We start from the raw sequence: 27541 nt of genomic DNA, 5'->3' as shown, positions 1-27541 counted from the left end.
CGAGCGTGGCCCCTTAATTAGTTCTGATCTAACTTTTTGTACTATCTCTGCAGATTGTTCTGGATTACAGAGAAAATCCAGCTAGCGCTTTTATTCAACATTATCGTGTCTATTTAGTAAATGTGATTTAAGAACCGTAAAGTTCTACTCTCATTTCTCAATATTGTAGCTCTGTAAGCGTTCTCCGGAGCCGCGAGAAGGTGCCGAAGTGTTTAGCAGAGATGTACAGTACGTGCCCCTCCTGATGGAGCCCTGTGCTGGCGATAAGCCTTATCTTCTCGAACAGTCTCACTCCTCCCAGCCGCCTGCGTACCTACAAGTTAACGCGAATGAGCTAAAACTGGCCTGCTTTGGTAAACTCTGTATTAGTTTCTAATTGTGTAATCGGCGGCAGTATACCTGCTAGTGCTGTCTGTGGCAGTAACAAAGCCCCTGTGTGTCGGAGCCTTTATTGCCGTTGGTTTATGAGGTTGCTATCGTGTGTTTTATCAGGTTGTACAGTAAATAGGGGTTAGAATGTACTCTGTAACAGCTGGTTGTTGACCTGTTGTTGTCTGGAACCGCCCAGCATTACGGTGACATCACTATGCAAAGCAAGCCCGGCAAGTCCACCTTGTGTTTTCAAGGAAGTTGTAAGTACTCTTTGCCGGGTGTTTGCTGCCAGAGCGGAGCTGGCTTTCTGTCAGGGATGTGATCGAGAATGGATTTTTTGAAAAGGGTAGTGCCCTCAGCAGTTTCTGGAGAGGTGGTCTTGGGGGTCGGAGCCACCGTGCGCGAGAGCTCCCCAAGACTCCTAAAGATGAGACGCGTAAGCCTGCTGTCTTTAGGACAGACCATAGACGAGGACCATGAGACGGACTTCCAGAAAGTAAACTACAAATATAAAAGACGGCCTCTAGGTATTGTTAACACTGTAATTATTATTACTTATGTCATAGTGGTTTGGGAATTGGCAAAGTGCAGACAACAATCATCACTTGTAGTCTATTTAACCAACTTATAAGCAGCTAGCACTAAGAACTGCGAGTTAACAATGTGTTCTGTGTATGTACCATATATATAATATATACGTGTTTATGTAGATATGATGTATATCTATGTGTAGAGATTGTTAAAGATAATATATGAGTGTATGTGTGCTTGCGTGCAATTCAGTTGTGTGCTAAGTGGTGAAACCATATTGGTGTGATGTTTCATGTTCATTAAATAAGTGAGGAAAGGTACACCTTTTGTAAGCACATCAATCAGGTGTTCTCAAACAGGGCTTCAGGAATGATGTTTGCTTTAGGTGGCTCAAGATTCAGTTTTTACACCCATGATTATCAAATATTTGGTGAATAAGTGAAAGTGCCCTGAATCGCTGGTTTTCTGTAGGTAGACCGAAATATGAAGATCTTTTTTTGACTTTTTTTCCGATTCTTTAGATTTTTTTTTCTCAAGTTTTTTTTTTTTTGTAAGTTTTGGTATAATGTCCATAGATGTTTGACCTTTATTGTTCGTTTGGCCCATCTAGTCTGCCCATTTAGTCATGTAGTGACATCGGTCCTTGGTCTTGTCTTAGTTTCAGGATAGCTTCATGTCTATTCCGTGCATGTTTACGAGCATTACATGGGTTGGGAGCGGGAGGACGTTTGGGTGGTGGCTAAACGCAGGGTTAGCAGTAGGAGGGTGTTTGGGTGCGGATAAACGCAGGGAAGGAGGATAGTGTCCCCGAGATCCGGGAGAGCAGCACTTCAGCCAGAGACTCCGGGTTAAACCGGTAGACTTCCCAGATGTGGTTATGTGTAGTGTTCTCTGACAGATGTAAAAACATGACAGCCCCTAATCAGCGCCCATGCCAGGGGTTCTAAACCTGGGGGGGGATTTCAAAAGTTCCTAACATGATGTACTTATTATAGAAAAGGTTAATCAGTTACCAGAGTAATTCTATTCCAAAGGAATAAGGAAACCGTGCTCTTTTAAATTTCTCTACAAAAGGAGCTGAAGGTTATGCTAATTTTCTTAAAGGACATCTTTAAAAACGGACTTGCTTCTGATTTTGTGAAGTAATACCGGTAGTTTTCGCAGTGTGTGTTGTCATTGCCATACAGGGGAGCATCCATGCTCCGGGTACCTTCTCGGTTTGCCGCCTGGCCGTCCTGCTGTTGTTGGAGGGGAAGGTGGTAATGTGTGTCGCAACACCGTTCCCGCGCCCCGGAGTTTCTCCATGATGACCCGGGCAAGGGGGCAAGACCCATAGATTTCTTGGGCATGGTCGTTGCATGGCTTTAGCCCGGTGTGCTCTCATTGACTGTTGGTTGGGAAACATGGGTACTGGGGATAATGATCCCAGTGGGTATGGATTTGGTATTTGCAGTTCACGCAGTGATATCGTTGTTTGTTGGATTTGCTACACGTAAACATATTGACAAAACCCCCCACAAAGCCTTCCATATAAAGATATCGGTGCTCGTGTACACATGTATATGGGATGCATACATAGCTTCTGCATTTTGCTTTGTGTTTCTATGTTTATATCATAACGCTCTATACTGTGAGAGGTTCCGGCTCGTTCTTTGTGTGCAGTACACGTGGAGAAGCTGACAAACCAAGGAGGGGGCAGCGTACCGTGTGTGGCACTCCTTAATACGGCACACCTAAGACACTTCACACAGATTTGACTCCAGTGCTTGTGAAAAATAAAAATACACATTCATGGGTTATGTATTGTAACCATTACGTGGGAGAGTGGGCCACAACACAAAAGTTATATTAGAGCTCTTCTAATAGTTGTTGGAATACGTATCCCATTGAGGAAGAAGTCTTGGAGAGCATCTCTGTCCTTGCAGTTCAGATACATTGGGGAACTACTTGCAGACTGACCATAAAGTAGGCCCTTCAATTGAATTACTTTAGGACCAAGTACCGCGTATGTCAGTGAACAGTCCCTAGAGGACCAAAGATATGGTCGGTACCTCATGGGTTAAAATTTCTGCTGCAGTGCCTATACCAGGCATTGCGGGGAGAGGGCAGTCTAACAGTCCCGTATCCAGCGAAGTGATCAAGAAAGCGGTGCTGCGGAGGACCCGTTTCTAATCATTATGTGAGAAGTGCAGGGAGCTGAGATTGCTGGGAGTTTTTGGCATACACCAATTGATGTGAGCCATTGTTCTATTAGGGTTAATGTTACACACAGATAAAGCCGGAACTCATCCAAAAATGTTCCTTTCCTATTCATAATAAATAGTTACAAAGCCTTACCTGTCCTGGAACAAGAATATGTCTGTAAGGTGTTACAGGAGGTTGTGGAAGTTGTGTGATGTTTAAAGTCTGCTGTAGTGCATCACAATTACATCACACATTACCCTTTAGCGTTGGTGCGGCAATTCTAGTTTTGAAGTTTGTTTTGATTCTTTTTTACACAATGGAAGGTGAAAGCTGTTTATCATTGTAGGAGAATGTGGGTTTACACAGAGTCCGATGTAACGTTTTCCTCTGAAATAGAAACTGAAACGTTAAAGTGTCTCTCTGTAGCTCCTTGAACCCGGGCTTCATGAGACTCGGTCGGGACTCTGTACAAGGCCACCAGATGCCATTTAGCAGGGCCGGCCCTACAATGGAGCCGACTGGGGCAATTGGCAATTTAAGGATACATAAATTCATCTTTTTAAGCTACCTATAGTATGTGAGCGGCCAGGACTGTTCCTAGAGGTTTTAGAGCTAATATCTAGTGGGCCACTGAACCTGTAACCAGCTCGCAACCAACACATGGACCTCTCCACCCTGTAAAAAGACATTAGTTGCCTCCTCTTCCGTGACAGGTTTCCAAATCCAGTGCTGGTGTAGTGCTGGGGCTTTCTATTGTGTAGGATCTTTTTCCAGAAAGTAATATAATGCAGATTGGTGCTTTTCAGTAGTTTACACTATAAAATGCAGACAACTTAAAGCTGCTACTTTATTATTCGTTATGACGTTTTTAGGCGGCCGTGCTCTGAATCCCCTCGCCGGGCTGTAATGTGCAATACCTTCTGCTGTTAATCTGGAGAAACCAATTTATTGTTGCTAAAAGTTATGTAGGTCTCTTAGAATTTGCACTTTTCTTCCCGTTGTGCGAAGGTTGACAATTTATTAATTTTTCTACACCATTTTTAATCATTTCTTCAATTTGCTTTTAATTCCCTGTGCATTCGGATCCTGGCAAGTTTATCTGACTGCAGTGTTTTCTCACCGCTTGGTCAATCTAGATCTTGACACCCAGGGCCGGCTCAAGACCTAATGCCGCCTGGGGTGAAGTTTAACATGGCCCCCCCCATTATCTACCCTTCCTCTAAACACACAGACAAATGAACTTGGATATAAAAAGGCCGTGGTATTTTATTGAGGCTTTAATGAAACCACAATTAAAATTAACAGTTTATTAACCATAACTTAATAACCATAACTTCATACATAAGCCCTACTAGCCAGACTTGCAACCAAAATGGAAAAGCTGTCCATCCCCCTAATGGGCAGGTGACCCATACCCTCAATAAAAACCACGACAAGGGGGGGGGGGAGCACCAACACAATACAAGCTGGCTATTTACCTTTCCCGCCTTAATCTCTCACACGACCCATAGCCAATCAGCAGCTCACCTAACTACGACGCACGGCTGAAATAAAATGCGCTTGTGATACACCCTCATGCAACATTAAGGGCCATGCGCCCCCATGTTGCCATTATAGTTTTATATCGCATTAAGCACTATGCATTCAAAGAATTAAGGAATGGAATGAGTTGCCTTTAAGTAGGCTTTTCCATCACTGTTGGGAGAGGTTGAGCCGTGGATTTGGCCGCTCTGGCGTGAGTCACATCCCTTTTTGTGTGGGTGTGGGTGCCCTGGAATTGGCGTAATCGTGTACTGAGCAGAAGAGTGTGATGTGTAATCCTAAAACGAGACACTTCATGGGGTATTGCTGCAGCATGTAGGATTTAGTGCTAAAATGGGAGGGTTGTTGTATTCAGCATGTCGATTCCTTTATTAAGAAAATACATTGTGTTCAGTCGCTGAAGAATAACTACATTAAGCGAATAAAACCCACATGGAGCTCCACGTTCCACCTGGCAGATGCTTCACAGAGCCTGGCTTATATCGGCAGGGTAACCATGTTTTATGTATTTGATAATTGAGAACATTAAGTAAATTAAAGGGGAGCCTCATGTGCTGCACACAGTAATGTCGGCTGGCACTGACTTGTTCTGTATCTCTTTTTGTTCCAATAAACCTTCTTATCTGCAGACCTGTCATTGAGGAGAGACAGTCACCCAAAACATCACCACATTGAGCGGATTTTTTATGGCGATACCAATGAAGTCCGTTTCTCCATAGATCTTCGTTGGTGACGGTATCCGGCTGGGTGGACGGAGATGTTGTATTGTTTCCCACAGGCTGTATGAGTAGTCAGGGTGTTTAGTAGATTGGATGAGGAGCTATAACACTTATAAATGGCCAATATGCAGCTGCCTGAAAACACATGCAAAGAGGGTAGTTTTTTTTAACGAAAAGAAATACCCCAGTATAATACCCTCTCTATTCTGCCCACTGCACTTATCTGCCCCACCAAGGCATTGGATGGGTGCAGAGAAAGTTCAGTCTGTTACATGTGAATGTTGCTGTAGTTACATACTCTTTATGTTGAAGCATGATGATGATGATGAGGTCTCCATTCCCTGGGTAACTGCCCTTTTGCTTTCAGTTGTAATTGGAAGGCTGTATGGCCGGTGTAAATCTTGGGTAATTTGAGTCTTCACTCCAAATACGGTGTGTTTTATCACGCCTCTGCAATCGCTTAATCCGTGCTCGAAGTCTCTGAGAAAAGAGTACTTTCTGAATGAATTTTCTTGGCTCTCTCCTGTGTTGCTTTTTGAAGCAGCGTAGTGGTGAAGAACAGATGGAGACAACCACCAACACGGTCTTCTGAGATCAAGAAGCTGCCCGGGTAATCACTGACGGGCGTATCAATAGAGCCAGTTCTGTTTCCATATAGGCCATACAGCCTTCGAATTACAACTGAAAGTTGGGGGCCGATCCAGGGCAAAGTGTTATTTGAAAGCAACCACCCATGGCATTGATACAACTCGGACGTTGTAGGTATGAGCAATCCCCCCCCTCCCCAGCATGCCCGTTTCAAGCTTTAGAGGGCCGTGTGTGACGTTTGGATGCAGTGTTTGGATCGCGCACGGCTGTGGATGAAAGCGATATGGCTGGGGCTCTTGATGAGTTTGGAATTTGTTTTGGAGCAGCTGTCAAGTTTATAATTGAAAGGAGGTTATTGTGTTGTGGCTGTGGGAGGATTAATACTTTGCCGTTACTTTTAGTATTAGTAGTTTTTTTTGTTTTGTTTTTTTGGGGGGGGGGGTATTGTATTTTTTTTTTCTTTTGCACAAACTGTAGCTGCCAACTTTCCAAGCTTTGTTAATGGTGATCTGTCACTGGGAAAAGAAAACGTTACGTTAATCACACAGCATTAAGGCTTTTGTACAGCGCTGCAGAATATGATGGCGCTATATCAATCGATACATAATAATGGCTGTCTTTTTGTTATGGTAAATATTTTAAAGATTCTCTGTAGTGCATTTGCTCTTCGGCGGTCCTTTGCCGCCACGCACCTGACTTACTCGTCTGATTGGCTTTTTAACCCTTTATAACCTTTTCGAACTGCTGCAGCAAGAAGTGTACCGAAAATGCTCTGTGCTTAAAGATGCAGTTCCACTTAAACATTATTTGCACCATCTAGCATGAAAATAAATGTCAGCCAATCTGTCCTACTAGTGTAAAGATGTGGTTCGGGGCGGCTGTTCTTCATGCTTAATGAAGGGAAACGCTGTGAGGTAGATGCAAAAGAAACACTGATTTGTTGTAAATTTACTATTTTGGAGTACAAAAAACTGCAAAATTCTTAGAAGATTATCATAAAATGGCACGTGAAAATAAGTTTGAATCCATATGAAAGAGTTTGGGGGCTTGGCCGTGGCAGCCAATCACAGTTCCCATCCGTTAAGTCTCTCGAGGCTGCCCAGTGCAAACACTGCATGCCGGCATACGATATAAATACATTATAACGCTTGCGTCACATTGAAGGGCTAGGTCCCCGTATCCCAATGCGTTAATACAGTCTCGTAATAAGCAGCTTTAAGATGTATTTTGCAGGGAACTTTGTAAGGTCGGATATCTTGTCTTGATTTCTGCATTAGAATTCCTCGAGCCAGCGGCAAGATCGTGGCCGTCGCAGTGTGTGACTTTGCGTAGATCGCACATCAGCTGCTTTTCCTGTCATTGTGTCCTTTGTCCACGTCTTGTGCCGTTTCCCCAGCGATGGTCGGACTGGAACACTTTGTTTCCTCGCTGAGCTTGTGGGCCGTTTACTTCTGTGTGACCTCGGACGGGAACATCCAGCACCGTCCCAATAACGAGGCAGCCAAGTGTGGTCTCTCGGGTGACAGGCGTATATACCATGTCCATCTGATACATTGTACTGTACACGTTTCGCTTCTATCAGTGTACCCATTGTACAGCACTGCGGAATATGATGGCGCTATATAAATCAATAAATTATGGGACAGTCATGTTTTTAACCCCTGTCTGTGTCCCTTGGTCCATCGCATGTCCAGCTATGTTCTATAAGCCTTTTGTTTATCGCTCTTGCTGAATGCGTAATCCCAGCCTGGTTCGCGGCCGCAGCGTTAAATGACGGTGGGATTAATGGCTGTTCTCTAATATTCTGAGGTGCTTTTATATGTTATGCCGTTAAAGCGGCAGCCATGCCCGGGTTTTTCCATCATTGATTGCTTATGGAAGCTGTATCCTTTGCCGTCTCCATCCAGAGAAATGGCACTTTGGCTAGAAATGCTGCTGTTTGGTGACTTTAGTCCGGCAGCACCACTCGCATCCAGAATTCCTCATTGGGATTCGGTTCCTGTAACCCTTTGTTGGGGTTGCTTTTTTTTTTTTTTTTTTTTTTATATATGTACCTTTACACCATAAGTGTTTCTTATTGGAGAGGGGTGTTGAGACTATATGTCTGGTGTCTTTGGGGTGACCGTATAGAAGATCTGTAGGGGATCCATGTATATGTGAAGCGCAGATGAGCTGCTAGAGCGGACGGTATCACAAGCAGCCTGTCCAGTCTGCCCTTTATCGGCCGTTAATAATCTCGCCTTAGAGTCAGGATAGCTTCATGCCTTTCTCACGCATCTTTACATTCCCTCAATGTATTAGCCTCTACCATTTCTAATGGGAGGCTGATCCATTTATCTACCACACTCTCAGAACACCTTCGCAAATGTATACATTTCCCTTCTCTTGGTTTGAAAGATTTTAAAAGTGTTGAAATTCTTTGTGGTCACAATGTTATTTATTGTTTTTTAAAGCCCCATCCCACCACAATGGGATGCGTACAGAATAGTAAATGACATAACGATTTTATTTGTGTTTATCGTGATGTGACACTGCGAGTTACTCTTCTGAGGGGGTTTTGTGTCCATTTCCCCTGTAATATTTTGTATTTCATAAACTAGTGGAGAAAAGCTGTTGTGTTTTTTGGGTGCTTGAGATAAGTCTTTTTTTTTCTTTTCTTGATTTTGATGGAAACAAGCTGAAAAGTGTTATTAGAGGGAGCCGTTGGATCAGCAGCTGCTCTTTGCTTTGTGATTCCTCCCCGGCACATTTTAGCGCAAGGGGTGCATTGTGTTCTCTTATGGGCGGCAAAGTATTTAACTACGTGAGTACCGGTCGGGGTGCCCTGAGCCCGCTCGTTTGATATTTGAATGTGTTTGGAGGGCTGTATTGTTTGCGTGAATGCATCGCCATGCCCCCCGGTGCTTTACGGGTTAAAGTCGCGTTTTGGGGACGGTGTTTTTCTTTCATCCGCTTGACAATGTGAAGAATTTTGTTGTTGGCAGCCGCTCTCAGGCGTCGGATCGCTGCTGTGCCACGCGGTCTGTTACAGAGCGGGTTCGCGGGTGATAGAAAATGCCAGCTGTGAGCATACAGGCTCCGGATCAGCGCCCGCTCTGCACAGTCACAATATTTGCCCCCTTTTGAAATGATAGCGCTTAGTGTTCGGGAAACGGCTCGTCTGTTCAGTGATGTGCGGGGGGAATGGAGCTCTGTGCAAACACTGTGTGCGAGATATTTCACAGAATTCCACACATTTCACCTGGTTTCAGCACGTTTAGCAGGAAAATGCTTTTGCTTCATCACGTTGACCCTTGGAGGGTGCGCGGCGGTACGCGAGTGCTGGGGGCATTCTGGGTATAGGAAGTGCCATCCTGCTTGGAGGATATCGGCATTCCATGGCAGAGCGAGGGATCATGGGAAACGAAGGCAAATATGCCTAGCGAGCCCTAGCACTGGAGCAGACAGGTGTGATGCTCAATAACAGGAGTGATGATTCCCACATCCGGAGCCTCGAATGGTTTATCTGAGACGCTGCAGTTCCACTGGCTGCCAGGTGCTAGTGACAGGATTAGCGGTAGTAGCGGGCGCTGCGCGGCGTGGCAGCTCACACCATGTCACTACATGTCTGAGACACCGCGTTCAGCACCATCTTTGCACGCTTACTTTCCATCAAAAGATTAAACCCCCCATAACCACGCCTGGGAACTTTCGAAATGAGCAGACCCTGAAATATCAACGCTTCAATAGTCCATCAGGAAGATTCTACGCAGCGACTCGCTAAGTGTTAACAAAATGGAAATGGAAAGAGCCCCTTTACCGATAGTTTGTGGTGTCAACATCTATGCAATTGGTGACGCTTTTACTGGAGATGCTTTTCCCCCAGTACGCCATCACTGTAACGTAAGGGCCAGTATTATGTATATATTATGTATATGTGCGCACGCATAATATAATATATATATCGCAATCTCCGCTCCCCTGACAAGCCCGTCACACACACCTGGGCACCTGGCCCTTTAGCTGCAGCAAACTAAGTATGTGATTTACAAAGTGATGCCAGGAAGAAGAGGGTTAATGCAGGCCTTATATGGGCGTCTGTCACGGTTTCTTTTGATTAACCATTTCATTGCTAAAGGGGATTGTGACTCATAAGGGAAGAGCATTTTCTCGGCGCCGAGCTGCAGGGCCGCTTTAAGAGGCTTTTGTCGGGCGGATGATGTCCGGCGGTGTGTTTGATGCAGCCGGTACGTTGGTGACGCGCTTGGCTCCCTCATGGATCTGTAATGAAGACCCTTTTAATGTCACAAACTATAGCAAATAAAATCCCTCACTGAACGAATGCAGTCGGGAAGGGGTTAATGCATATCGCCGCACTTTATGGCAGTGCTGTAATGTAAGTGGGCGCTGCAATTAGGAGCCGGCGTCAGACGCTTTGAGGGACCGGAAAGACACTTTGAAATTAGCTAAGTAATTGGTGAGAGCGGCGGCTCGGGGCTCGTTACATCCCCTTTCCAGCGGCATCTCGAGTGCATATACCCGGTCACCGCTCCGTGACAGGAGCCGTGGAAAGAATGCCCCGGCCAGAGACGGGCAGCAGGACGGCGGCCAGCTGCTGATGGGAACACGCGAGATCCTGTGACGCGTTTTAACTAATTGAGTCACACGGAATGTGGAGAGATTGTCCGTGGGCTTCCTGATCGCAGCTCCTCGTCTGTTTACCAACAAGCGCCGAGCCCCGGGTAGCACAGGGTTAAATCCCCCGTGCGGTGACTTGATGTTCCCGCCGCAGGAGAGGTGGGGATGTCCTTGAGCCCCTCTGACAGTATAGTGTGCCGGGTGTTCTCTCCCCCCCGTCCCTGCCGAGTGTCTGCAGCGAGCCGTGCGTCATTCCGAGCCTGCATGTAATGAAGCAGCGACACCGGCAGCCTCTGAGAAGAGAGTGACCGCGGCCGCCGGCCATCATGTTGAGTCTGCAGGAGTCCGTGTTCTTTGAGATCAGCATCAAGTCGCTGCTCAAGTCCTGGAGCAGTCACTGTGAGTAACCGTTTATATGTCCGCCGTGATCGGGCCGCCGCTCCGCAGCCGATAAGCCTTTTCCCTGTTCGGCGGCACGGAATGCTGTTTAGACGCAGAGCCCTGAATGCCCCAGTAATGAAGGGCTGCCCCTTGCGGTGTCCCGGTTTCTGCGCCTCTGGGTCTGGTGTCGGTTAAAGCCTCCCGTTAACCGACATACTGACTCGGCCCGTTTGAAGCCAGATTTACTGGAGGCTATATGGGTGATACATGCAGGTACCGCACCCAGTATGCGGGCTATGGGTGGCGAGCTGTACTTGAAGGCCGGCTGATGCTGTAGTTTATACATGGAATGGTACGGGAGTTTATAGGATGAATGCTGTGCCGGACTCGGAATGACACAGGAGTTTATAGGATGCATGCTGTGCCAGACTATAAACGGTATGGGATTTTATGGATGCATGCTCTGCCGGACTCTGAATGGTACAGGAGCTTATAGGATGGATGCTGTGCCGGACTCTGAATGGTACAGGAGCTTATAGGATGGATGCTGTGCCGGACTCTGAGCTCATAGGATGCATGCTGTGCCGGACTCTGAATGGTACAGGAGCTTATAGGATGCATGCTATACTAGATTTTGAGTGTTGCGGGCCAGTATGGAATGCATGCTGTACACTGGCAGTTCTAGTTATTTCATACATTCTGGAAACTAAAGCCAGCTGCATATCGCTGTGATGAAGGTTATAAACTCTCAGAACCTCACCATTACCAGCCTGGAGCGGATCTAATGTGGGAAGGAATTATCGGAGGTTATGTAGGCTACACGATACGGGCAGCGCTGCCAGCTGAATGCTTCCAAATACCAGGGATTCTGGAGCTGTGAGAAAGTGGGGTGTACAGTACCCACAATGCACCTCATTACTGAGGTTGTCAGCCATGTAAGTCCTGCAACAAAAGACTATACATAGTCCATTGAAGAGCCGAAGTGTAAAAGAACACAGGGGCAGAGTCAGGCCAGTAAATAACACCCAGTAACATTAGTAAAGCAACCTGAAAGGATGCAGGGACTCTCAAACACCCAGATTGCTTTCCATGCCCTAAAATGCCACAGGGTCCTGGGGGAAGTTATTTTGTTCTACACTCTCCACTTCCTGTCTTTTCCTCATTTTGTGAAATCAATTATAAAGCCTAGTTTTCACTTCTTTCTTTAAGTGTTGCAAGTGGTATTTTAGAGAATCTAATTGTCGCTTCATCTATTGACCCCACACAATAAAGATCCGTGGACCTGGCTTTACCGGTTTGCTTATCCAACACTATGTTGTTGCTGTGTTGGCAATCGTTTCGTCGTAGTCGAGCTTTTTTTTCTTTCACTGACAACAATGAAGTGACATTCATGCGGCCGGGAGTCAGGATGCAGACTGGGTGCCAACGTTTTCGGCATGATCTTTTTTCTTTCTTTTGTGAAAGTTTAAGCGTGATCCTTTTAACTCTTACACCTCTGACACTACTTTAGGAACGAGGAATGGCTTATTTGAGTCTATGCCTACGTTATATGCGTCCATGAAACGGCGTCATTGCGAAACATTTCTGCTCTCAAACGGCTCCCCCTGCATGCATGGTAAAAATGATGCCAGCGTAATAAAGTGATTTCCAAAATGCTGAATTAGTAAGCCCCCTCTGGCGTTGTTAAGAGGCTTGTTTGTTTGCCGTCTGTACAGTTTAAACATTTGTGTTCGAGCGCTCAGTCTGTCGTGTGTGTGCATATATAATAATATATAATATATTATATATATTTTTACATTTTTTATTTTATATATAGTACTTTTTGGTCAGAATGTGATGGTATCACAACATATGGGAAAAAAAAATGAAAAAAAAAAATTGCCTACTCTTTTTATATTGCACTGTCAGCATTTTTTAATGACATGTAGTTAAAGAAACGGGCGATCAGGTACCTGCTAACATTGCTTAAGGAGCACAGAAAATAAATGTTACCGGGTGCGCATATATATATAAAGCTCCCTTTGAAGAAAGTGTGAGTTGCCCCCTTTCTTTGCCCTGGCTTCTATAGGAGAGTTTGTTGCCCAGCCCCCACCCCTTTGTGGCATCTTAGTTTTGGTGAGCAGCTGTAACTGGTATATGTGACGTTACTGGAATCCGGTGCTGGGGAAAATACCGAGCCCTTGAATATTCCTTAATCAGTAATTGTGAGGGTTTGCCAGCGTTATATAACTGAAGTGATGCGTTGCTTCTAGTACATTCTTTCTCTGCAGCCGGGAACTTGCTGGGATTAATTGCTTGCGCTGCTTAATGAAGTGCCAAAGCGTGTGTTCCTGCTCTATGACCCGGTGCAAAGCTGTGTGTGCTTGAGATGCACCCGAATTAGAAAGCTAAACCATGGGTTTTAGTGAATAAATTTGGAGGGGGAGGGGTGCTCATTAAACAGTCCCAAATTTAACCTTTTTTAAAAATAACCATTGTACGGGGTCAGCTCGACCTTTTCCTGCAGGAGAGAATCGCCTGGTTGGCTGCACAGAAAGCATAGATAGTATATAGTTGAACAAGTCGCCCTCACTGCTTACCGAATAAGCCCCCAATTAACACGTTTCAGAAAAAAATCGGCAACTAGGAGTATATTTACTTTATCCCCGATTGGCTTGATGTTAAAGCTGGATGCTATATTCCGCAGAGCTGTACAATGAGTACATAAATATAAACTGTCTAATGCAAGTAATATACATTATACTCGATAGGGGCAAACTCCCATAAGACCTTCTGGGGTAATATGCTGAGAACGACCTCTAAACACCAGGGAGTCGGGGCTTCTGGATGTTCTTGTTTGCTTGCTATGTTCGTGTCTCTGGCACACGGAGAGTTAAGTGCATTTATAGAAATACATTTGCCGTCATTACGTTATGTAATAATCTTGACCACGCACCACTTAGCGCAGGCTACCTTTCCATTTAATCTCCGGCTCCAGCGCTGGATGTCGGACGATGAGATAATTGACGTGGTCCGCCTGGTTTATGTGTAGTCCGAATCGGCGTCCTTCTTAAGTAAAATGCCCGCATATCTTTTAAACCTATTGGAAAACTTCCATTGAGCACCATAGCTAGAAAAACTTGGGCATGTGTATTTTTGTGTGCCCAAAGCCCCCCCCCCACCATTGAGTATCCCGAAAGCTTGGCCCTATCGCCATGTACCTGCATGATGAGATCTCAGAAGAGTAAACAGATGTGCGGCTATGCAATTCCAGCCCTGTGCTGTGTAACGCTCGGATAAAGAACGTGCAAATATTAATTATAATAATAATAAGTGTGAAAAGAATTGTACATTGACACCTTGTTTCTTTATCGCATGTTTAGAATATAGAGCAGAATAGTTTGTAGGTAGGCTCAGGTTATGGTGACCGTTCGGTGTCCCATGAAGCCTCTTTCATCTGTGCAGAATAAAGTATGTAGCCGTCCTCAACGCGCATGTCTGCTTTGTTTCTCTGATCTGCCGGGCTGCTTCTGCTTCAGTCCTTGACGAGATCGATACGGATCTTCCGCATGTGTGCCTTTTTAGTAGTTTCTGATGGTTTTTATCGGAGTGTAGCGTGTGAGTTAAGGTGTACCGTGGCTGTGCCGTTGGATGCCAAGCTCTTTGTTCAAATTCAGCTATAAATGGGTTAAGTTTGAACCTTAACTTTTTAAAGCATACCTGTGGCAAAAACTTTCCAACTCTTAGGGTTTTATTCACCGAAGCAATAGTTGTCGTTCCAAGTTTCTGAGTGCGTTATAAGAGCGTAATGCCTGGTAAATGTATCTGAGATGGCCCTGCATAATGCATTGTTAAATAGATGGGATGACCTCCAGGATCTAACTGATTTAAATAAGGTTTATACAGGGCCATCCAAGCTGTGCTTGAAGCTGAAGCTCGTTGGGTTAGGGAGATGAAACTGCAACTCTCCTGCCAGCTCAATCTTTAGTGAATAAACATAATATATTTTGTAAATGATGCAGTCTATATCCAGTGACATAATGTGGCCGAGGGGGGGGCAGTTCACCCACTTGGGCAATCTGCCTCTTTGCTGTGCCGCTTTTTACAAGAGAGACGTGTGATCTCCCCAAAAGGCCCACTGAACGCTGTCATCACAGCCTCCTTATGATGCGTTACTAGACGCTTCACACCGTTAACATATGACATCATATCCTGGCGCTCCGCGGTGTGGATTGCGTCTTTGCGCTTCGAGGGTTCCCAGGGTAAATACATGGCCGCTATTACATGTGAATGATGTGCAGTGCTTGGGAAGTGGACTTCGAGCCCATGTTAAGCGCTCCAGATGGCCGTGTGTTGCCGCGCTGGTACTCGGTGCTGATTGACCCAGGAGCCTGTTGCCGGGAAACGAATAACATATTGTAAATAATTACCAGACGGGTGACGCTGGAGTGAGAGGTTTTGGTGAGATGGAACGGTACAGACCGCCGTTCCTGGCTCGGATTCGCGTGGTTTGGGAAACGTTGGCGGAGGTTCGTATTAATCGTGTTGCTTTAAGACTTTTGGCTTTGAGGGGAAAGTAAAGAAATGCTTCTGGCCTCGGTTACAAAACCGTTACCATTTATTGCTACATCAACAGGAAGCAAACATTGGGTGGTACTTCGCAGGGCGCGGGATTATGGAAACACTGTAATTAGTCATGGCTTTTTTTAAAACACTTTCCAGACAACCGTCTTTTTTAGACTCAGACGTGAAATAGTGAAACGCCATCCCGCCTACTAAAGCACAAAATAAAACGCTGTATATTCCGCTTTACCCGGTACCAGCCACGCAGCAACAGCGTTCAAAGCACTGCCATGGCACTACAATCCCCATCATCCTTCTTGGAGGTATTGGAGAATTTTTTTTTTGCACATATTGGAATCTTGACAGGGAATGAGAAGAATCATTACTGACTTCCTTGTGAGTTCTTAGTAGAGCGATAACCGCACCACACACACACACGTACACACACACACACACACACACACACCGCTATACACCCCGTACAGTGTTAGAAGCCGTGGTGTTCACCCTAAATCATAAGGCTCTGCAAAGTTCTGTCTGCGTAGCTGAAAATGTAAGCGTGCGATTGACTTGTTGGCGTGTAAGTAGCGCGTACTTCATGTTTAGGGAGCACCTCTGTCATTTAGCGTGATGCGGACACTTTAATGGCTACTTGCGGGGAGTTGGCTGGAACACGGATGGTGTGGGTTAGGAAAGGGATGATTAAGCGGGTGAACACACGAGCTCACGGAAGCTGACAGTAGCCCACATTGTGGTATCTGGTCAACTAAGAGCCGAGGAGTCAGAGGTGGAGCGAGGTGCCGATTTCCATCTGTGCTGCCGGATATTGTAGGACGGGGGTAACGGCTACGGTTGAGCCCCCGATGGTTCTGCTTCACTGGAGAAACGGTGCATTCATCCGATGCCACGCTGTGATGGCTGCTTTGACATTTGGGAAAATAGATCCTCAAATTTGTGTGTATCTAGTGGTGTTTAACGTTCCTGATGGAGGGCCAGCTCTCGCTCATCAATTAGACCAATAGCTCTCCATCTGTTTATGGCGCTTGCTGGGTGCTGTGTAATTAAGAGCTCCTTCATACATATCCCATCTAAAGAGAAATACGAGGAATTACCGGGTAACCCTAAATCCTAGGAGTGACTTTCATCACGGAAACGCATTACCCGGTGCGGTGCGATTACGTGTACCTGTTCACGGAGCACACGCTCATTCATTCCTCGCACACCGCTGTATCCTGCGTACTGTGACTGAATGATGGGAATTGGGAACCTTTGCAATGCAGGGAATATTATCTAATACAGCATCTGCTTATTTTGAAGAATTGCAAGCATTCAAACATTCAGGCGTTCGTGTGTCGCCCGTTTATTTTTAGTAACAACACACATTGCAAAGAGCCCTATCTCCGGTCCCGTGCTCGGGGTATCAGCACCTGTCGTGATATCTGATGGAGGAGTTATGGAGCGAGATCCGCTCCCTTCTGCTGCGCTTGTCCATACAGGCATTTTATGGAGAATATTGTGGCATTAAAAGCATAAAACGGCACTTTTTTTGCAATCACGCTCGTATTTGTTTGGCTATTTCTTTTAGCAGAAAAATGTTTTATACATATATTTTTTTTTTAATTAGATCTGAATAAGGTTTACAGAAGTGTTACATACAGATATTTAATGGTGCTGTGCCACCTCCTCTATTAATTCCTAATTTTTGCTGGGAACGCTTAATTGTCATGTGATTTAGCAGCCAGCACTAATAGGTAGTTGCTACAGAACCCAAAAAATCTTCTTAAGCTGTGAGATTGTGAAAATAGTTTTTCTTACTCTGTTCAGTATTCTTTTTATTCTTTTGCACCCGCTGCCATCTAGTTTATGATTGGTGATAGGTTGCTTAGCAACCATTTGACGTCCGTTTTTATTCATTAAGAATAACCTACATGGAATTGTAAACACTGATGTTGAATGACAAAAAAAACCCCAAACCTTTACAGATCATTCATGATTTGTGATGCTCCAAAACCAACATAATCGACGGTAAAAATCCCCGAACCGCTGAAGTTTATAGACAGAACATACGACCTGGCAGACTAAGGGTTTGGTAACCTTGTGAGTACCGAGACCTTCGATAGACTCTGATACATGTGTTATTGGGAAAACACTGCAAATGTTAGATTGAAGGCGTGTATTAAATATCGCTTGTTTTCAAAATATACGCTGAAGTAGCTGCTGGAGGTCAAAGCTCTTCCCAGGTCCTCAAGGTTACTACAAGTATTCTTCCTCTGAGGCCAGGGCTCAGCACATGTGATCGCTGCACGGTCTGCCTGCCGGCCCCCCCCCCCCACTGCACAGGCTGCCTGCTACTCCTCCCACCGCGCAGGCCGCCACCCCCACACTGCACAGGCCGCCACCCCCACACTGCACAGGCCGACACCCCCACACTGCGCAGATGCCCACCCACCACGCAGGCCTCTGTTGGAATGAAAGTGATTTAGGGGTGCAGTTTGTCTTGGTAATCGGAGTCGCCTGTATGATTGTGTGCAGCCGGTGGAATTCTGATCTGCCGACTGGCAGCAGTTATAGGACAGTAACCCGAGGGTAGATATGAAACAATAGACAGGGTGTGATTGTAATCGCTGTAACCTTTGGCAGATAACGAAGCCGTCATCTGCGCTCACCTGCCTCATCAGCACTCCTCAGCTGCGTGTCATCGGTGGCAGGGTTGGGCCAACTTTGGCATTCAGCAGCGGTTGGAGTACAACTCCTATAGCCCTCAGCGCCGGACCTGCCACATTCGCGTATCTAGAAGTTGACAGGAGCGCTCTTAGGTTTTAAGCCGGAAGCGTTACGCGCCGGTGTTGGTGTCGCTGCCGTGTGCGTGGTAAACATTACCGTCACCAGCGACCAGGAGTTCGGCCTCCGAGAAGCTGTGAAAGTGCAGCTAATGGAGAGCTTGGGTTTAATTGCTTAAATCCTTGAATACTGAGTAATAATCGCACATCTTTATTAAATGCGCAAAAAATGAACATTTCGTCTAGGGATAAAGCTGCTTTTCTGCAACGTTTGCTAAGAGTGGCAGGTAGAATCTGGAAAAGAAACCCAGCCGTTTATCACACCCCAGATCAACTGCTTAACGTTATCGGAACATCTCAAATTACTACTTCCTTGCCTCTGAAAGCATAAAACTAGCTATTTTCACCTCTCCGTTTTATACCCCAAATATACACGAAAAGCTTAGAGTATTGCTTTTTATTATCATTTATTTGACACTAATTATAATGCATTAACTCAATCTAAATGAATTGCACTTAACTAACTCTGAATTAAATTTACAGACCCACCATTATTTAATTGGGAGCCTTTTGTCTGCGGCAACTGATGACATCATCAATGTAAATATTTTACATCATCTGCAGATTAGATTTCTTTGTTCACAAACATGCTTGCTTTTAAAACAAGTGACTTTTTACATCTTTTGGTTTGTTTTCATGTAACTTGGCACTATTTTCGCCCGGTATGATGAATAGAACAGCCTGACCGTAGTGTGTGGTTATCAGGAAGTATATTTTGTGTGCATTTCAGCTCTTGCATCAATCATTAACCCTGCGTAGGGCCGTACACCAACACACGTCATCATGGCACCGGCCGCTTCAGCCTTCTGTTCCAGGAACTCTAGATTAAATCTTTATCGCCGTAGTCGTAACTGATCGTGAGCGGCTGGCTACTATCTCCACTTTTCTCTTATAGAAAAGGGAATTTGAGTATTTTTCCTCTCTTTTGTGGAGGGTCTGACTCACTGGTTTGTTTTAATTTGGGTTTTTCTTCGTTATGGAACTAATTTCCCAAGTAGTTATGGAAACACAACACGCAGAGGGATCAAAGGGATGAGTCCGGATCATTAAAGGCAGGTTGCGGCCCCCACAAACCATTAACTTAACGATCAGACTTTGCTTCTCGAAGTTTCAGTCTGCATAGCGCAAGCATCATAAAGTCACCGAAACACGAAATAATAGTTACAGCATTAAGTTCATTTTTACATAAAGACCGGCCAGTGCGGACCGATAGCAGTCACTCGAAGCGCGTTACGGACGAGCAATCAAACTACTTGGTGTTTGTGATTACAATATTTGTGTAACGGACAGAAGCGTGCGCTAGAACTACTACTGGCAGTCAATAAAACAGATAACCTGTGGCTCGTGACTTGAGCCATGTGTTATTAGTGTGTTATATAGTATGTTGTGTTATATATTGTCTTATAAGGGAACTGCTCAAGTAATATTGTGTAGTAGTGCTATATGGCACCTGTAGCAGGGCAGCCGCTGGGGACTACAACTCACATGCTGCTCAGCCAGCTAAAAGGCTGCTTGAAGATTGTTGGACTCCATAGTTCTCCACTTGTCATTAGCAGTGGCTGCACTGTGACCCAATTAGTGGGGTAATGTGATATTGGTTTTATAATACTTATATCTAATATTTCATTATATATGATCTATGTGATAAATGCAACTTGTGCTGAAGATGGAATATCCAATAAAATGTCGGGAGTTTTTTGATGGGGGTATATGAGTCTCTTTTGCCTCCAGTATAACCCCACACGTGGCAGCCTCGGGGATGCAGGCGGGCCGTGACACATCTTTTCTTTGCTCTCTTGTGGGTTTTGTTGTCACTTCTGTGAGCATCAGGATATGGCACTGGGGAAGCCTCAGCGTTTATCGAATGTATGGAACAGAGACTCCGATCACCTGGACACCAGAGGGAAAGAGATCGGAGGCTGCCCCCCCCGGTCCTTAATACACGGATGGTACCCCTTTAATTGCATCGCCGCCCTGTGTTCATTCACTAGATTGTGTTAGTGCGGCAGACGAGATAAGAATACTACATTACATGAGCATGAGGTCTTTACATTTCTACGCAGACAATAACAAGCAAGACAGAATATGGCTTTCACAGCCGCGGAACACTCGCCACATTATTCCCAGTAAACAATGGCCGGTTTGTTCTGGGGCCGCGGCTTAGCGGTGTGCTCTGCTCTGTGGGAAATCTGTGATCAACGGCCCGAGTGCTGCAAGGGAAACCTCTACCAACGTGTGCGTCGTTCCCAGTCAGGATAAACACTATAAACAATACGAACGATTGGAGAGCCTTCCGCGCATGGCGAGGTGTATAGGTGATGGGGACAGATTATCAGACTTTGGGAATCTTAGAGAGACAGTGTTCTATAGAAGAAGAGAGAGCCAACTTGATTTTAAGTACTTTTGGTACTCATGTAGTAAATAGGGCTGGTTTAGTGTATGGATGCTGGGGTCCCTTTAACACTATATAAGCCGTGTGTATATTATGTGTGTTTCTCAACATATTATGTTTTTTCCCCCCTCATGGTAAAGTGTTTCCTAGTATATCTCTTGACATGTAAGCACACACATCTTTAATTTGCGGGCATATTTCTCCAAGTAATGTAATCATAGGATGAGGTGTACGCTGTGTACATGTGTGTTGGTTTGATGTGCATTTCCGCTGAAACTCATTTTCTTGTGTTCGTTTCCTTGTAGCCTCAGCACCGGGCAGCGGTGTAAACAAGCGTCGCGTCTCGCCCATCACCAACTCCACCTGGGAGAAGAAGAGCGTGATCATGTCAAACATTACCATCGACCCGGATGTCAAGCCTGGCGAGTATGTCATCAAGAGCCTCTTCGCAGAATTTGCTGTGCAAGCAGAAAAGAAGATTGAAGTTGTGATGGCCGAATCATTGGTGAGTTTAGGGTTTTTACAACAAAGCATCTTAGCCACCCTGTGTGTGTGTGTATATATGTATATATATATATATATATATATATGTAAATATATATATATATATATATATATATATATATATATATATGTGTGTGTGTGTGTGTGTGTGTGTGTGTGTATATATATAATATGAGAGATGCCAAGGTTTTTGGCAGATTAGTGACCTTGCTGTGTATCTTTTAGTCTGTATGCACCCGCTGTTAAAGGCTCTGTTCTGTTTAGGCAAAGTACTAATTGCATTATTCAGTATCTTAAGCAAATCCATTGTAGCAGCTTTCTATTTTAATGATTTATTCTGAATGTTTAATGATATATTATATACTGTGTGTGTGTGTGTGTGTGTGTGTGTATATATATTATATTATATGTTTTATATGTAAAGTCAAGTCCAACTTAAATTAAAATATAAGGGTTAGATGTGTTATGGCAGATGTGCGCATGCGTGTGTCAAGCACTTCAATAGAAAAAACACCAATGTATTCAAATGACAGGTGAGTGTTTATTACAATTCATATAATCCTCAGAATAGTTCATAAAACCAAGTCCCACAGAGGTGGAAAAACGATGGAAAATTTTTGAATTGTTTAACTTGTTTTACTTCTGATGTACATTGTTTATAAATTTGTTACCTAAATAGAACTATAGAAAACCGCTTTCCAGGAGATAAAATACATTGTGACCCCTGGCGATCAGATTGTCTGTCCTTTGAGCTCGTCATCATGAAGACGTAGCCACTTTTGTTTCATTTCAGCCGCTTGCTCATATAAAGGGTTGGAATACTCGGCTACACCGCGTAAGGTGATGGACGGCTTTAGAAATACTGGCGAACCTCGCGGTCCTCTTACCTTTGACACATTTTAGTGGCTGATAATCAAGAGAGATTAGTTATCGATTGCAGCACTATTATAAAATGAATGTATGCTCCTCACCTTTAAACACAGGTCCAGAGACAGATATAGATACATATAATATAGATAAATCTAGGTTTCTGTTTACATTAGCTTCTTAAAAACACCCTATAGTCATATCTTGTTGTTTTTGCAGTAAGGTCATTAGGGGTTAATCAGAATCATCAATATTGATATGTACCGTATTTGCTTGATTATAAAACGACCCCCCCAATATCTGAATATTAATTTAGGAAAAAAGAAAAAGCCTGGATATAAAACGACCCTACAGGAAAAACGTTTTACTAGTAAATATTAATTCATGTAAACAATTTTTTCATATTTAATAAAAGTCTAAGTAGTCTTTTTATTGTATGTTGGAAAAGTACTAACTTTCGTCATTTTGCATTTATTTAAAGCCTGACCTTATGTGCCATGAGTAGATGCTATTAAAGTCCAGGCTTTTAATGTTTACGCAGCAATCTAAATATCTTAAATACTTCCGCTTTGTTGTAGTTATTATTGGACGCCGTCTTGCTGAAATTGATTTGGCTGCATTTCACAATGTGGTAGTAGTATAACTACAGGTGTAAATTTTCGCTTACAGGTGCAGAATAGACAGGGAAGTGTATGTGTCATGGACAACAACATAATTGCAAAAGGGTTTTCTAACCATCAATTAGCCTTTAAACTTAAACTTGGATCAGCGAACACACCGTGCCATTAGAATGCAGGAGTGATGGGAGTGATAAAGGGCCTCTGTATATCTATGAAGGTATTCCATTAACAATCAGCCCTCTCCAGCTACAATAATCACTTACAACATTAACATCTACGCTGTATGTCTGATTCAATGGACTTGGAATGAGAATTAGCTTTTCTTTCAAATACAAGGACATTTCTAAATGACCCCAAACTTTTGAGCAGGGCTGTGTGCATGTGTATAATTTTATTAATAAAAATAAAAATGTAAAAGAAATCATGTTAGCATGGCACTTTCTTCTAAGACAGTAGTCTCCCGAGAAGCACAATGATCTTTGAAGGGTTAATGTAAAATACACTTTGGAAATACTTGCATTAGGGATTTTAATCTCTCTGTGCAGCAGTTGGTGTAGAGAAGCCTCAGCAAGCTGACCTTTACCCGGCACGACGTTTAGATTAATAGGAGAGGCACCTGTTTTATGAAGCAGAGCAGAGACTTTATGAGCGATAAAACACTAAAGGGCCTTTTGCTTCATGTCCAGGTGTGTGTTTGTGTGCGTGCGAGAGGCAGGTGTCTTGCCTTTATGTGTTCTGTATGGAAAGCGTTGTGATGTGGGTGGGTGTTGTGGTTGTTGTGGTGGTGCGCGGTGTCGCAGTGCCTATCTCTGGGCACGGTGTAATGACTCGGCACTTCTCTGCCCACCATCACACGGACGCACCATATCTGCTCCGCACACGCGCTGCATGCTTCTGTCAGCCCCGTACGGATCCAAAGAACATGAAACACGGGAACTGCTATTTATACTAGAAAATGCCTATTTTATTCCATATTCACAGTATGCCCCCCACACGCAGACACCACCATCCGTGAGATAACAGTCTGTTCTATGAAGTGAAATGTTTTGTTTAAATGCAAGGAGGTCAGTCACTGGCACAATCCATTTGTGTTCATACAGCATCATCAGAAGAAGCAGCCGGAGACCAAACTATATTGGGTGTTAGCTGGCAGAAGACACGTTTCAGCCTTTGGGTGCTGCCGCAGAGAACACCAGCATCTGCCTGCATACTGCAACTGCCAGCCGACGCGTCTTTCTGAAAGCCTAGTGACCGCAAGCAATTAGCAGTGCTTACAGAGCTAGTGAAGGACATAGAATACAGTCATGCGCATGGCTAGCTGAATTTCCAGCAGATGTATAGCTAAAGAGAACATGGCGCGTGATGGAGTTAGCCTTCGTTACCAGGAGGCGCGCTCGTGATAACGTTTAGTTAAATGTGACTATATGCCAGGCACTTCCCATAAGAGAATGCGCCGTGCATGTTGAGTAAAGATGAATTGCGGCTTATTTCTCTTTATTATGATCTCTGCTGCCGCCGCTTGATAAACACAATCGTGTGTAGCGGGTGTTATATCCCATGCCTGCTGCAGGCAGAGCTTATTTGCTAAACCAGAGTGAGCGCTGCTGCCTCGTAACGGCTTCAGATGTCGTTCCCCCGCGGTCTTGCTCTGTGCTTTCAAATACTTGGAAAGAGATTCTCTCCATTGGGAGCGTTTGCAGATATTGACAAGGAAGCAGCGAGTAACGGTGTGTGTGCGGCCTGGAATGATTGCGTACAGTAGCATTTAAACTTCTGGAGTGCACGTGCGTGAGTGCACGTGCATTATTTAACCCCATGAATGTTGCTTGAGACCCCTGTCGCAGTCCTTTGATTCCCTCTCTGCTGAATTCAGACACTTAACTGAATCTAGCATCAGAAATGCCGCTTTTCGTAGCGCTCGATACAGACTCGACTAGAAAGGATTACTTAGTCATGTGAAATTCCCTGTTCATATTTTGTCAGAGAATGCTTAATTGTAGCTTGCAGTCAAAAGACATACAAAATTGAAAGGTTACGTGCTTGTAGCCATGGCAACAGAAAAGATATAAGTGGTTGAACCTTTTTTGGGGGGAAATAAAATCGCAGACATATACCAGTAGTTCCTTGCACATAAAGGCAATCATTTATTATCATTATTATTGCTTTTATTTACGTTGCCTGGGTAATACGGCATTGGCTCAAGCCTGGTGTGGCCAGAGGGGGAGTACCATCCGGGGGGTCTCAGTGTTATGTTTCTGGCACTTCCAGCTCTGCTTGTGCACAGGTCGTGAGGCTGCTTGTCTGAAGGCATGAAGTGACGTGCAGCGCTTCTAGATGATCCGCGATCAGCAAAGCAAACGCACATCTTCAAATCCCGTGTTTAAACGCTGTAGCGTGTGCTTTGGAAATGATGTGTGAGAGAACATGCATGTACATGTGTATGTGCCGCCACCAACACCGCGCTGTGACTGCACTGGCCGCCCGAGAACCATTACTTTGTCGGATGTGACCATATAACTTGCCCCTTATGCTTTGCGCGTCACCGCGCATCAGCTGCTTTCTGCCTTTGTGAATAAGAGCTCAATATTTAACCCAGACGAGCATATTTCAGAATCTCTAGTGTGCTTGCCTTTGTATTTTATCTGCACAGAAACAGTAATTGAGATAAAACATTTATTTATCTCTTTGAACTGCCATAAAACCAATTTCATTTCCTTAATGGGAATGTCACGCAGTCACAGCTTTTATTTTCTTCTCTAAGAAATTTATTCCAGGCTTTTTAAGTTAGTCGTAATTGTAGAGGTCTCTGTCTACTAAACGCCTCAATGCCTTTTATCAGCGTCCACACAAGCAGTATTTTGATACGTAGCAGAGGCTTTCTCTGATATGTTGTACGGGTTACTTGCGGTGTGTAACTGAACTCGTGCTCACAGGTCAGGCAGCTTGTAGAGGATGCCTTTTGATGGGTAGATTTACTGCTCCTGATCACGTCTGTTCAGTTTATTACAGATGTGCATTTAAAATGGCGCAGAAATTACAGAAATTATTCATATTGAGTGCTATTTAATAGTTCTGTATTTAATACACTCTGTGAAATAAACACATTGAATTATGTGTAAACCTTCACAATAAAAGATAGAGGATACATTGAGTGTTAGACTAGCTGTAAATGATGGCGTTAGACTAGAAAGCTGTCTGTTACGGAATCATCGGCGTCCACGTGTGCTGCTGGCGTTTGAGCCGTCTTTCTGATTCCAAGCATTACTGACCTGTAACTGAAGCACGCAGCCTATTCGTTTTCCACAAAGCGGTGGTCCCTTAGAATGACATTTCTCCACCCTTCTGATCACAGCGGAGCCGCGTCACTTGGGCCACAATATGTATATATCCACTCCCACTATATCCACATAACACCAAATTAACCGTGTGATTGGTGCTCTCTGAGGGGTATCTACTTGTTAGATAAAATAATATATTTATAAGGGGCACAATTTTTGTATTGTCTGAAGTGAATCCTTGTAGTTAATCAATGTAAATGTCCTTTAGGAACAAACGCTGGGTCTTTTGTTGCACCCTTTAAAATTCTAGCAAACATGTCAGAATTAAACGCCAACTGAGTGATTGTGATGGCACGGTCAGGATCAATGGGCATCTTCTATAATGCTGGCCCGTGCTGCCCAGTCCCATCTTAGGGTTTCATTGAATCAGTCAGGCTTTCCTATAGAAAACTATTGAGCTGATAGGATCAGCATTTTGCAGGGAATACAGATATTATTTCCCAGCAGTAACTTCTATCCCCACCTGTTGTCTCTGTAAGTCAAAGTGTTATGTTACATACTACTTGTTACGTCCTGTCTACCCATTGTACAGCACTATGGAATTTGATGGTGCTATATAAAACAATAAATAACAGCCATGCTGGCATCAGAAGGGAATGATCGCTGCGAATTATACAGAGAAACACAACACATGTATGGCAATCGCTATGTAATTGAGGTCCACTAGCACATATTTAATATGTAACATAAGTGACATATAGGCATACACAAAGTCAGATCTTCTGCATATTCTTGAAGTGGTTACATTGAAGATGTGGGGGTTACCGAAATCTCCCCCCCCCGATACACAGAGATAATTGATTTATCTGCCGGCTATTGAGGTTGAAGGTTATGCTGTAAGCTTTCATTATTAGTTCATTATCCAGCTCCTTGTCGGTTTCTTTCTCAGCCTGATGCTGCTCGCTTGTTCTTGCTGTATAAACAACATGTAATGGATCCCCTGAGCGGTGTCTGAGTGTTCAGTATGCAGCACATTAGGCAAGCGATGCAGCCTTTTGCTTCCTCTGATACAAGCACATTATCTCGGCCCTTCCTTCAAAGGACCTCCTGGGGAAATGTTGGCCTTCCTGTCATTTATTTCTTAATGATTAAGGACATTTTTCCTCGTCTGTGCATCATGTCGTTGCCAATTCCCGCAGCCCTACCCTCAAATCTCTAATCGTTACGTGTTATCTGCAGGATCCGAGTTTGATTACAGCGGATGAGGCATGGAAGGTGTCGCATCACGTAAAACGTAGCATAATCGCCAACGAACCGTCCAGGGTTAACTTCTCAGTGCTCCGCGTATGTCTGCATTCCAGCGCTCTGTCGAAACACGCCGCACATCCGTGTGTGGAATCAAAACATTAGCATCATGCCAGTGGCTCAAACGCCCTCTCAGGAAGATAAAAAAAAACACAAAATGAATAAAGGAACGATAGCCAAAACTTATCTGCAAGCCGATTTATGTGAACTTGTCTTTACTGTGAAGGGTGAGAGGAGTTGGAGTCTCCGGGGTCCCTGA

The 27541-nt window shown here is 44.4% G+C and overlaps 1 protein-coding gene across 1 annotated transcript in view; it reads left to right on the top strand.

Moving 5' to 3' along the window:
- Positions 1 to 628: 628 nt before the first annotated feature.
- The window catches only part of FRYL (FRY like transcription coactivator), an 83408-nt gene continuing 56495 nt past the window's right edge, over positions 629 to 27541 (top strand). Inside the window, exons 1-2 of the mRNA XM_053458436.1 lie at positions 629 to 899; positions 21014 to 21213. Coding sequence (XP_053314411.1) covers positions 701 to 899; positions 21014 to 21213 — 399 coding nt within the window. The 5' untranslated portion in view covers positions 629 to 700. The remainder of the gene's footprint in view (positions 900 to 21013; positions 21214 to 27541) is intronic.

This window comes from Spea bombifrons, chromosome 1, assembly GCF_027358695.1.
Source record: "Spea bombifrons isolate aSpeBom1 chromosome 1, aSpeBom1.2.pri, whole genome shotgun sequence".
In the NCBI taxonomy this organism is placed as follows: Eukaryota; Metazoa; Chordata; class Amphibia; order Anura; family Pelobatidae; genus Spea; species Spea bombifrons.
Note: the sequence above shows the minus strand (reverse complement) of the source record. Positions and strands in the feature narration are given on the sequence as shown.